A 12,980-nucleotide genomic window follows, 5' to 3' on the forward strand; every position below is an offset into this window, starting at 1 on the left:
AAAGTTTTTATTTTATCTTTACCATGAAGAATATCCACATTAGCTACATGGCGTTCCTTGGTTCATAGGTAATTAGATTTGGGATGGTTTCACGGTGTCATGTAGATGTACATTAATCGGGCCAGCATTTTCTGATACCTTAGATGTCATGCCTCCGTCTGATCAGGTTTCAACCAAAAGGTTGTTAAAAATTGAGATTCTATTGAAATACATAATTTGACTAGATTGAGGCGTAAATATGGTCCGTTTCTTAGTCCGCAAATGCATCTCATTCCAAGTAGAGAGCTTTGGTCATGATGTGGGAGACATGCACCGCAGTCGTAGATCTGATTGGGACGCTTCAATTTCCAAATAAAAGATTGAAGGTCTGTCATCTTCACTGCGATTTTAAACTCCCACAAGAGGTGCGTAGCCTTAGATACTCCGCATCAGGAGGATAAACGCCCACTTGCACCTGAGGCCAAAGTGACACCATAGCGCAAGCTGGTAGGCCCAAATGAAAGTTGAGACGGCCGACCAAGCTCACATGTACGGAGTAAGGAAGAGATATTCATCATGCTCGCAATCTTCAATTCCAAAACGCGGTATACACTTTGACCGAAGTAGGCGCAAGGTCAACATGAGTCTTGAGTTTTAAATCCTTCTCCAGATCTCGTGCTTCCATTAATGTATTGCTAGACCGTCAGAGCCATAACATATGCTTCTTTCCCAACTCCAAAAACGCCATCATTCCGGAACCAGGCTTCTTGCAAGCACACACTTAAAGCATTTTGCCCAAGACCACAAGGAAACGCCATAAATTTTGCTTGCGTTACATCTTCTGGGTATCGGAGCGTCCAATCGAGGAATCGTTCAGAGCGTCGATCGACTTGACAGAAGCACTTCGTGTCTCGTTTTTTGCCCCTTTCGCAGTCCATCTCGTCTTGACCGAGGTTCGCATATGGCACCAACTTTTAAGTTTCCGACAACTTTCACAACTGGCGCGAACCTGACCGCCATCAGCCAGAAACCTGTTCGGTCATCTGGACGGTACAGGAGGAATCGGCAGTGTTTACGGAACACGCTTCTGCCTCTAGTCTGAGTCGGCGGGTTCCGGCTCGTCCTCGGTCTCTGGATCATCGTAGAGGCCCTCCTCAGCCGGATCAGCGTCTCCCATCTCGATGTCCTGCTCATCACCCTGGTCCTCCATGACACTGGCATCCTCGTCGTCCTGCTGAGCAAGAAGAGAGCGTTGTCTGGCGGCAGCGGCCGAGCCACGGCCGCGTCTGCTAGGAGCTTGGGAGTAATCATCGTAACCATTACGACCAGCCTTAGCGCCTTTGACACTGCGGCGGTAGGCATCGCGCTCCTCTTTCCATTGCTTGAGTGCCTCCTCATAACGCTTCTGGTAAACAGCCTGTGCGTCAGAGGTGAGATCTTTCCAGCCCTTTGCCAACTCTTGCTCTAGCTGATACTCGCCGTTGGCGATTTCGTCCTTGTGCTTCTCCTGCAGGAGAGGTCGAGTGTCATTACAATAGATCTCAAATCCATTGCTGGGCCGCTTCGGGGGCTTGGGTATATTTCCATTGCGGGTAAAGGAATCACGGGGGAAACTGTCTGACCCATTGGGGGAGTATAGACGGGGGTTGTCGTCGATGAAGGTTGGCCCGGAAGTGGTGAGCTCGGACGCGAGGAGAGATTTGTGGCCTCTCTTGACCCTCATGGGCTTATCTTCTGGCTGAAATCCTCGAGCGTTAGTCGATTCATTTCCATCAAGGCCTGGCGAAGAGTGTCGTACCGTTGGCGGAGGACTCGGGCTACCATCTGAATCTTCTACATTTGTGCTTGTGCGTTTGGCGATTTGTTCTAAGAGGAAAGCGCGCTCAAGACGGGTTTTTTGGATCTGGCGCTCTAGGCGCCTTAGGCGTAGTCTGTAGGCATCGTTCTCGTCCTCAATCTCCTTTGATCTCTGCTTTAGTTGTATACACTTCCGGCGGTATGCCTCCTCTACTGTTGGAGGCAGCGATGGTGGGTTCGCTGCGAGAAAAAGGGTGTGTCAGTGTGCATTCATGGGGTTTTAATGAAGAATAGAAGCTGGAGGCCGGTGACCCAGCACTGAGCGGCGCGATATAGAGCAAGTGCTTCGGCGCTCTGAGGCCGAGGCGTTGCAAAAGCCGAGAGCCCACAGCAGCAACAACAGCAGTCGCCGTCGCAGTCCCAGTTTATGCGTAAGGGCAGACGCCAAGGGGGCCACAACCATTTCTCCAAGACCTTAGGCTGATAAGAACGGCTGACTGACAGCCCATTCGCAAGTGGGAGGTTGTGGATAAGACAGTGGCTCATATCCCGGCCCAGGTGACGCCAGAGAATGCGAGGGCAGAAAAGGTCGGCAGACGGTTTCGAGGGAAGAAGGAAAAGACTTACCATTTGAGGGCGCCATTGTGTGCGCTTCAGAAGTTGTACAGGGTGGTGAAGAGGAAGTACAGAAATGGTGGAGATGTGACGATTGCAATGGGCGTTTGGAAAAGAACAGCGGATATGATTGTGCAGTCGAAAAAAGAAGAAGAAGCAGCAGAAGAAGAAGAAGAATGTAAAACGATGGTGGCTTGGGCCTGGGGGGATGAAAATGGTATCAAGAACGTGTGTGTGTGTGTGTGTGTGTGTGTGTGTGTGTGTGTGTGTTAAGAAAGTGAGCAAGAACGGTGGCATGGAATGAAAGCGAGCAGAGGTCGCGACAGCTTCAGGAGCTTATGCGGGCGAGGCTGCTCAGTCGCAAACAGTGAGTAACGAGTGATTGGTTCACTAATTTTAGTGCCTGGAAGCTTATGCTGCAAGGCTTTAATTGATCAAGCATGTCACTAAGTATGTAACTACACATGTAACCCAAGGTTAGTGAATTCTGCTCATGTTGGCACTGGGTGACCAGAGGGGGACGGGACGTATTTGATGTGGATTCTGAGCAGCTTGTTCCACCAAAAAACCGACAACGGAAGAACGACCTATGGATGTATGCACACATGCATGCCTTGTATTGTATTGTATTGCATTGTATTGTATTGCCATAGAAGACCAAACTTGATTTCGGCTTGGGTAACATGGAAGATGTGACTTTAGAGAGAGAGAGAGAGATAGAGAGAGAGAGGATACTCCAGCTCCACGCAGCCACGCAGCCACGCAGTCAGTCAGTCGGCGCCCCACCTAAATTTCAGCGAGGGTCCCTCTCTGGCAGCTGCTCAACTTTTTTTCCCATCTGGGGAGCTTTGCTCTGCTTTGCGGGCCATATACAGGCTGCTGTGTGTCGTCCGTCAACTTTGGAAGCCAGGTCCAGTTCAAAGACTCAACATCCTTCCAGAAGCTTTCCTCCCGTGATATCTACTGTGGTATCGCGAAGCATCTGGTCACCATGTCGTTAAATATTCCCAACGCCCCCAACGCCGGGCTGTTCAAGGGCGGCTACAACAGGTTTGTTTCTTTTCCTTTCCTTTCCTCGCCCCCGCCATGCCGCATTTCTGCCCTTGCGACGGACCATGAACATGTCTAACAACCACACCTTGTAGCTACGATTCCGAGGATGGCGCCGTCCTCAGAAACATTGATGCCTGCCGGGCCATCGCCTCCACCGTCCAGACCTCTCTGGGTCCCTACGGCCGCAACAAGATCGTCATCAACCATCTCCAGAAGATGATCCTCACCTCGGATGCCGCCACCATCCTCAAGGAGCTCGATGTCGTTCACCCCGCGGCTAAGCTTCTGGTCATGGCCAGTCAGCAGCAAGAGGCCGAGATGGGAGATGCCACCAACTTTGTCATCGTCCTTGCCGGTGAGCTTCTGAAGAAGGCCGAGGACTTGCTGCGCATGGGCCTCAAGACCGCCGACATCGTCCAGGGCTACGAGCGTGCTCAGCAATTCGCCCTCGAGGCTTTGGAGGAGCTCGTCGTTGACAAGGTCGACGACATCAGAGATCAAGAGGAACTGAGCAAGGCCATCCGAACAGTCATTGCTAGCAAGCAAAACGGAAACGAGGACTTCTTGGCCGATCTCGTCGCCGAGGCCGTCCTTGCCGTCCTGCCCAAGAACCCCGCCGGCTTCAACGTCGACAACATCCGCGTCGTCAAGATCATGGGCGGTGCCTTGGAGCAGAGCAGAGTCGTCAAGGGTATGGTCTTCCCCAAGGAGCCCGATGGTTCCGTCAAGAAGGTCAAGAAGGCCAAGGTCGGTGTCTTCTCCTGCCCCATCGATACCAGCCAGACAGAAACCAAGGGCACCGTGCTACTTCATAACGCCAAGGAGATGATGGACTTCACCAAGGGCGAAGAGGCCCAGCTCGATGCCGCCATCAAGGAGCTGCACGATGTCGGCTTGCGTGTTGTCATTGCCGGCTCCACCGTCGGAGAGCTTGCCATGCACTACCTCAACCGCTATGGCATCCTTGTCATCAAGATTCTTAGCAAGTTTGAGCTTCGCAGAATATGCCGAGTTGTCGGCGCCACTCCTCTGGCCAGGTTAGGCGCTCCCATGCCTGATGAGATGGGATCTGTTGACGTTGTCGAGACTTTGGAGATCGGTGGTGACCGTGTGACCGTATTCAGACAAGAAGACGAGGTGACACGGACAGCAACCATTGTCCTCCGTGGAGCCACCCAAAACCACTTGGATGATGTTGAGCGTGCCGTGGACGACGGCGTCAACGTCGTCAAGGCTATCACAAGGGACCCTCGATTGGTGCCTGGTGCTGGTGCTGCAGAGACACAATTGGTAGAACGGATACAGGCATTTGGAGACAAGACCCCTGGCCTGGCTCAATACTCCATCCGGAAGTATGGCGAGGCCTTCGAAGTTATTCCCAGAACCTTGGCTGAGAGTGCTGGTCTTGATGCCACTGAGGTTCTCAGCAGATTGTACACCGCGCACCACAAGAAGGACGACTGGAAGACCGGCGTTGACATTGAGGTAAGTTAACATGAACCATGGCTCTTTGATAATTCAAAAAAAGAAGAAGAAAAACTCACCAATAATTTCGCAGAACGATGACGGCACTGGCACATTGGATGCAAACGATGAAGGTATTCTTGACTTGATGGTCACCAAGGCCTGGGCTATTAAGATGGCTACGGAGGCAGTGCGCACAATCCTGTCTGTGGATCAGATTATTGTGGCAAGACAGGCTGGTGGGCCGAAGCCTCCCGGTCCCAACCCCAACTGGGACGACGACTGAAGAACTAATGAAGTAACGAAAAGATAAAGAAAGGCTTGTCGGCGCGTCGAAACTTGATTCTAGAAGGGGAGTCCTGTGTGGCTGGCGTTGTACAAGTCGATAGACGGTTTACCAAAATACCACTTGTGTCCATTCTGAGCAATATAAACTCACTAACACATTTGAGATGATAGCCATGACTCGCATCGGCTCGTGTATTTGTTCTGCATGGAGCCCTTATGGACACGAGCCGTCCAAATTGTGCTTCGACACACCAGTCTAGACCGACAAATCACGCAAGCAGATGACACAAATGCTTGCATCAGCGCTCAGACTCATACCATGATCGCATACCCAGAGTCATCCATACTATCCTATAACATGATAACAGCTTCTTCCACTGACGGCCCTGGAATCTTTCACTCCAATTATGTCGTGCAATAGTGCAGCTGTATGGGTAGCAAGCTTGGGAGTGGCACGAACTCTCGTGTCTGTGGCTTACCCCGTACTGAGAGTGATAACCCCCAAACTTCAGTGAATCAAATGAGAACGCCGCAAATTCGGTTGGCGTGAATTTAACATGATTTATGACACTGTTGCAAAACAATTGTATAGCCGCCCGAAACGTGTTCTGGGCCCGATATCACGATGCTTGTCGCGTCTGGTAAGGGGGGGTCTCATTCCGGCACCTTGCGAATTATAGCACATAAAGCAACGCTCTAATGCGATGACGGTTTTAAATATTAGCAGCTTTCCTGAGGTCACATTATAATGCTCCTATGTTTACTACTCTCAATTGAAGTAACATTGCGGCCTTGTCAGTCCTTGATATTTCCAATCTCGGCAGATATTCCAGCCTCTCCCTGGTCGAGTTGACGGATCTCATAACCTTCGGATCCCTCAACAGCGTTGTTGCCTGTCCATAACTCCCGGTATTAGCCTCCATAGATGGCCTCGAGATCATTCATAACAGCGCGAATTCCCGCTATGTAATCTCAGTAGCCTCACAGCTGTCGGAACTGCCAAGTGGACGAAAAGTCTCATATGGTAACAGCTCGACTCCTTTGTCGGTTGCTTATCCGAGCTGCCTCTCCGTTCTGGCAGACCCAGGGTACTGTGAAAATCAGGCCGTCGCACTTTGAACATCTTGCTGAAAGCTCCAGTGTGACCCGTGAACGGCGGGGTGACTCCTCCAAATTTAGTGTCTTTCAAGGGGCTAAAAAGTGTAAGAGAAAGCATTATATTGAAGAATAATTTGTACTCGATGATTTGAGGTCCGTGACCTTGAGACCGTTGGGTATCTACATATATGTGGCAATACAAACGTTACCTTCTGGTTTAATTCCACGTTGGGGGTTACAGCAACAAGGGGCTACAACAATATCAATACTCTCCTTTCCGGCGCGTTCTTAAGTCTCCGCGGGGCGGTCGAAATTTGTCTGAGTGGGATCATGAACACGTCAGTCGACCCGAAGTCTTGAAGAGGGCACATGGCTGACCCTTTTTGTAAACAAGTCCTTGAACTGTAACATATTCCCATCGCTCACCATTGTCCACGACAGCGCTCATGTGGAGTCCTGGAATCTGGACTTCGATTGCCTCAAGCTAGCCGAAAGAGCGAAAGCCGATTCATTCGCAGAATTCTACTGCAGCGGTACAGGCTCGACTAGATCTTGGTCACAGACTCAGGACCGCTGTATGGGCCAGCATCGGTGTATCGACTGGGTTATTCATGGTAATAGAGCTTGTTCCGTGTCGCACTTTGCGTTATCGCTCCACGATCATGTCGTCGCTATGGCTGCGAGCGCATAACATATATCGACCAAATGAACATCCACGTTTGCGTTGTGGTTTTCACGAAGTCGGATTTGGAGAAGTTCTGGACAAGGTAGAAGAGCCAGTAACACACTAGGTATAGTTATATATCGTCAGTCCCAACGGCTCGCGTAGAGATAGATGGGAATATATCACGCCTGGAGATAAACACTATTAGATCACCTCGCGAAATGGATATCTCCAACTGACGTGCTGAAACGAATTCCATTAGGTCGCCCATCGAAAGGGGAAGTAAATGGCGCCTAACATAGCAAGCTTACATATATCTGGCTGTGGTTTCCCAGAACTGCGACTAGCGATGGTTTATTTTTATTTTTAATCTAAAGCGTTTTGAACAGAGCAAATCGAGTTTTGGCATGGGAAACTTAATATGTGTATCCATAATTCTATATATGCGTGACAGCTAATTGTACGGTAGTTCCTTCTTGATACGGAATTGTAACATTCTATCTGGAGGACCCAGCTTTAAGGTGGGTGGACTATGAAGCGTCCATATACCGCCAACTAATAGGCCGTTGCCCAAAAGGTAGCACTAAATTGCGAGTCGCGAAATGTTCACTGTATAGAAGTTGTGACCTGGCTTGCCACCAAATTCATAGTCTGAAGTTTTCAAAACTGACTCAGATCGTCTGAGATGATTTTGTACCAGCATGATTTTGCTTATCTGGCCTTGAGTGAAATCAGATCGTTGGCAATACACCAGGGGGAGCTGTCAGATGATAATCACATTCTCTAAAATGGGGCCCAACTGGATAGTCGGTTAAGGTCGGGTACGGAGCATTATTCTATAGTAGGGGCTCGAACAATGACCTCTTTTGCCTTTGTCTTTGTGAAGCACACCTCGGAAGGGAATGAGGCCGATGAAAAGAAAATTTCAATCCCACCGAACTTGGAGGCAACTCTCAGGCACCTATGTTCCGTGAAGGGCCGCGAATCATGTGTATAAGTGCCATCTGCATCAGTCAGAATGACGATATTGAGCGAAGCTGTCAAATATCGATCATGGCGAAAATTTATCATGCCGCGTGGCAGGTTGTTGTATGCGTTGGAGCTGAGTGAAACGATAATAATTACACTTCGGCATATATTACAGGAAACGCGAGCAATATGGTTGTGGATTGATATACTTCTACCGTTATTTTGTCGGCGGCGGCTTGAGCGGTCCCACGCCAATTATCGCAGATGCTTCCATGGAACAATCGCCTCGGAAAAGCGTTACACTCGTTATCTGTATGAAGGTAATCTAGGCATCTTTAGGTCAGGCAAGAAACTCGCATAGATTCCAAGGCTGTGTTGCTACGCGGTCTGTACTCTATGCCCTAGACTGACTTCACGGCCACTATCTATTTTATTCATCACTGAGGGTGTTATATGAAACCTAATCCTTTTGGCAACTTCTAGCGTTGGTTTCAATTGATATATATACGCTATCTTAACACGTTCCTGGGTCCTTACGTCTAGATAGTCTGCGCCTTGCACTGCTGGGCCGCTCATAAAAGTAATCAGCAGACTCCGTTTATGCGATCCAAAGTGTACTATCAAATTGGGATTTCGCGTTGGAATCTTCTCTGGGACCATTAGAGATCAGGAGGCCGATTTCGTCAACTCGGACATAGGTTGTATGCGTGACAAGATTACAAATAGAATAGCTTGGCAATACATCGGTCTGGCACCAGGGGTGATGTTAAGCGCAACGCATGTCTGATGTACTGACAGTCATGGTGGATTAACGGTCGTCTGTATTGGCATAATCCATAGTAAGAGGATCTATATATGTGACACGAAGTTCTAGTACATAGCTGATACCAGCATACAAGCAACAAACTTGAAGCCAGCTGAACTTGGGGTCTAGCGATGATCTCTTGTCCGCCTTGGTAAGTCGTTGGGCTTACCCATAGTCGAAGCGTTTCGAACATTTGCAACAAAGTCAGCAGGTTGACTTTCTAGTTGAGTACTTCCCTACTAGTGGCACTATGAGATTCCTGGTGGACTGGAGGTTGCTATGTTAACGACCGAGAGGCCTATTTTTGTGATAGTTTACACGAGGAAGACACTCTCATTGTCACTGTTTCCATTCCCTCGTGACCAAAATCTAGACCGGTGCATCCTCCATGGACAAGCCCAAAGACTCACATGTACTTCTAGACTTCTAAATTTGCAAAAGCAGACGGATCATAGTCACACGATATGCGTCTCAGCATCATCACCCTACTATCACGAAGACATGTCGCACGAGTGGTCGTCGAACGTTCTAGCCCGCTGACAAGTAGTGTCGTGATAGTGTACACAGATCATCACCATCACAGCCTCATCCTTCACATTTCCTCGACTGTCAATTTTCTGCATCAAGTGTGAAACTGAGCTGCTCGGGTGAGCAATAAGAAGCTGCTTTACCACCACACGTAATGATTGGATGTGGCTGCTTACCACAATATCTTTGTCGTAGTGGCACAAATGGCTCTATGAGGGATAGTGTATGATGATACGTGATAATTTGATAGTATTCTAGTCATACTTCCTACCGTCTAACACGTTATGACTTCCCCTGAAAGTTGTCCCATGGATGCATTTTCTTTTCACTACACGACTTGTTGCCTGGTTTGTCTCAACATTACTTAGCTTTGATCTTGTCTGCCGTAGCTGATCATGGGAAAGGAGCATGGCAGGAAGCCGAGATATCACATGCTTGCTGGCTCGCTGGCCTACACTTGCGCAACACGGGATGCCTATTTTCCGCAAGCGAGCAACCGTACATCCTACCACGGGGCAATCTGATGCGGCGCTTGTGCAGCTCAAACCTCGTGGTGGCAGTGAAGGTGTACGCATCGCATCCTGCGTATCTCAGGATTTGCCTGCCATGTGCTCAGATCTCACCCCTGGGCGGGACCGGCATGGTTATGGCCAAGATGCCGCATCCGAAGTATGTCATGCATACGGGCTGCTGTATAGTGGCTTAGCTATCGGGTGTCTGTCTGTTCGTCACCGATGGTAGGCCTAGATATGCGCGCGTGTGCTGACAGATCCTGCAAAATGAAATGTACTGTTATGAAATATACTCGTATGAAATGTACTGTCTCAACGTGAGCATTGCAGTCACGAGTGTGGCGGAGAGTCAGCATGGGACGAAGATAAGGATGGGGATTTTCCCTCGACAGGCACACCAATAGCAGCCTCGTTCCTTCGAAGTGCATGGCTGCGTGGAGCCGTTCGGTCACTGGCGATAAGGCAGAATGCCCATTTGCCGCAACAGGCGTCATATACGAAGTTCACGATGCGCCACAGCTGCCGGTAGACAGTGCGTAGCGCGGCGTCTAGATGCGGGTATCAAGAACAATCCCTGTGTACCAATACCCTCGCATCGCGCTACATGCGTTACCTTTCGATGTAATGCAGACACAACCAGCAGTCCGAGAATAGTTTATCAGTCGAACCCCATGAGGCCCGCGCATCAGTGGTTGGTCAGGATCCGTGGGTAACACTACAGCGATGACAAGTCAAAAGAAACGCTGCCATATGGTCAAGTATTCTACAACAGCTTCCTGATTGGGTCAACAGGCCAGGGAAAATATGGTGTGAGTTCAACGGTTTGGGTCAAGGTTCATCGATCTCCTTTGCTGCGACTTTGCCGCAAAGCTAGGAGGATTTGATTGAATCCCAACAGGGTCGTGAACCTGGTACGTGCATTCACGTGCAACATCAACGCCAGAGGCGGTGCTATGAGCGAAGACCATCTCCTGTATTAATTTCCCTGTCTGGATATCAGTCCGAATATGTGGGGAAAGTACTCTGTACGAATCACCATTCAACATCCGGGCATCGGCCTTGAGACTCCAGGCGAACTCGGAAACAATTTGAGTTCTGAGGTCTAGTTTCATTGACGACCAAGCCGGGGGGCCTAGTAGATTGCCTGGTGTTGAAGGGTGGTTGCTTTGTTTCACGTTGCTGGGAGTTGTAACCAGATGATCGGTGAAGTAACAGAATCTAGATTCGGAATTTCTTTCGGGAAGGAGATTTTGTCGTAGATTCAGGATCGGCGCAAAATTTGACTATCTTGATATTTGTTGAGAGGATACCTGATTACGACAAAGAGCCCAAGAGTGCCACATTGTCCAATGTTACAGTATTCGTGACAGTTCACCTAGAAGCTAAGAAAGCGGCATTCCTTTGGAGTCCTCCTGATATCGCACTGTCGCACGATCCTGCCGGCAAGAAGCTCTATCCTCAAGGTGATATGACTAGATCCTCTTGGCATCTCCTCTTCAATGAAGCCATCATTCCCGGAACACAGATCCTGGGGCCGAAGAGAGCTTCTCAAGTGAGGAAAGAACAGACGATAATCCCTGGGCAGATCTCAAGTTGACAATGTCCGCTGGTGGAGAGGCAGGAGAAATGACCCCTCACACAAAGTTTCGCTTATTGCGTCTTGGGCACGGTGTGTAAGAGTGAAGCGAAACAAAAGTCGCGATGGTCGCGAAAATTGAGGAGTGATAATGATTAACCCATTGCCTATAACGACAGGCTCTCCATGTTCGTGTCACAAATGTCGATAATTTTTGCAAGGGAGAAACGGACCAGTAACGAAGACTGTTCCGGATCCGGGAGTAACATGCCTAGGGGCCCCCCGTCGAGTGACCAAATTCAACTTCGCGCAGGAGCCGGGGTCGAAATTCACCATGTATGTACATCGAGCGGGGCATAAACACGTGCGATAGATAGCATCGTTCTGAAGCCCATGGCAGTAACGGTAGGATTCAACGGGCGTTAGGTATGTAGTACAGAGGGATTTCACGAAATGAGTTTGGGTTGCATAAAAGGCATTACACTTCTCAAGATGTGCTTACTATGTAGCAATTGTGGCTGGTGGGCAATCCTCCAGGATATGTTGTACCTAATACCAATTTCCGAGCAGCATATTGTTGATCCTTTGCCTCGCAGCTATTTTCGATCTCGCATGCCCAGGTCACATGAGTACTTCATGATGCCACTTTCGCAGCAAGGGCTAAGGGGTCAATAAGAGCGAACGGACTGCTGGGAATTAAGTGGCTATCGGTCGGAAAATTTACAACAACCGTTCACTAACGAGATGACGAAATGTAACCTTGCAACTCGTGAGCGTCCCTCTCCCAGGCGTCATTCGCGTAGAGCCGCAAGCACAATCTAGGTTAGCAGCTAGTCTAGTACTATGTAACCAGTGTACCTGAAAGTCACCAGATTTGGTTCGACAAGGCGGGGCGGCGCGTGTGTTTCGTGTGAGAACCCCCGCGTGTCTACTATGTAACTAACTAACCGACGGAGGATTGCTGATTAAGACAACGCTGGATCCTGCTGTATAGCTTTCGCACGCCACAGTTGAGATGCCCTTATTTGATGACGACGGCTCCAGATCCTTCGCTGCAACCATATTGGTTACCGGTAGAGGCAGATTTTAGACACGTACATAGCGGCAGCGGCTCGGCAAGTCATGGAATCCTTCCCGTTCTTCCATCGAGTCATGCCAGATTGACAGAAATCCAATGAATACACTTCTCCTGATCTGCTGCCTGCCGGTCACCCAGAGTTACCGGGACTACCTGATGCTATTGGGGTGAATTTTCTACTACGCCCTTATGGTGTGCTCAAGTTGATTATCACTACCCACATCGTGCTCGTTGCCGGAATAGTTTGGCTCAAGAAGCATGATTCGGTAGACACTGGTACAATCGAGCTTCACCTGAAAACTCGAATCCGGTAATTCGCTGATGAGGACTATGGACATGATTGGATGGAACAGTTACGGGTAAATCAGCCGGCGAATTCCAGTGGCGGACAATGCGTGGTAGACTAACTTATCAAGTTAGCATTGACGAGCTGGACGACTAGCCCTGACGCGGAGTAGTAATGCTAACTCTTTTCGACCTTGCCAAAGTCAGGACTGCATTTCTAGAGCTCTTCCTCAAGACCGAATTGTGAAGCCCACAGAACCATTAGCAAT

At 49.3% G+C, this 12,980-nt stretch overlaps 2 protein-coding genes across 2 annotated transcripts; one reads left to right on the plus strand and one right to left on the minus strand.

Annotated features, from left to right (window-relative positions):
• Window positions 1–1,072: 1,072 nt before the first annotated feature.
• Window positions 1,073–2,419, minus strand: BKA67DRAFT_531365 (uncharacterized protein; the record flags this gene model as incomplete). Its single annotated transcript, XM_046099374.1, has 2 exons — window positions 1,073–2,016; window positions 2,404–2,419. 2 exons carry the CDS (start codon window positions 2,417–2,419, stop codon window positions 1,073–1,075), a joined length of 960 nt encoding a protein of 319 aa, XP_045965438.1.
• Window positions 2,420–3,232: 813 nt separating this feature from the next.
• On the plus strand, window positions 3,233–5,386 carry BKA67DRAFT_550793 (T-complex protein 1 subunit theta). The gene is made up of 3 exons (XM_046101688.1): window positions 3,233–3,441; window positions 3,537–4,929; window positions 5,003–5,386. The coding sequence occupies exons 1-3, from the start codon at window positions 3,383–3,385 to the stop codon at window positions 5,192–5,194; spliced, it is 1,644 nt and encodes a 547-aa protein (XP_045965439.1). The 5' UTR covers window positions 3,233–3,382; the 3' UTR covers window positions 5,195–5,386.
• Window positions 5,387–12,980: the final 7,594 nt, after the last annotated feature.

This window comes from Truncatella angustata (assembly GCF_020726525.1).
Source record: "Truncatella angustata strain MPI-SDFR-AT-0073 chromosome Unknown BKA67scaffold_1, whole genome shotgun sequence".
Classification (NCBI taxonomy): domain Eukaryota; kingdom Fungi; phylum Ascomycota; class Sordariomycetes; order Amphisphaeriales; family Sporocadaceae; genus Truncatella; species Truncatella angustata.

What these genes read in the sequence shown, in the direction of transcription:
- BKA67DRAFT_550793 (XM_046101688.1), top strand. Translation starts at nt 3,383, where the DNA reads ATGTCGTTAAATATTCCCAACGCCCCCAACGCCGGGCTGTTCAAGGGC. An exon ending in TTCAAGGGCGGCTACAACAG is followed by an intron (nt 3,442 to 3,536) that starts GTTTGTTTCTTT and finishes CACACCTTGTAG; the next exon opens with CTACGATTCCGAGGATGGCG. An exon ending in AGACCGGCGTTGACATTGAG is followed by an intron (nt 4,930 to 5,002) that starts GTAAGTTAACAT and finishes ATAATTTCGCAG; the next exon opens with AACGATGACGGCACTGGCAC.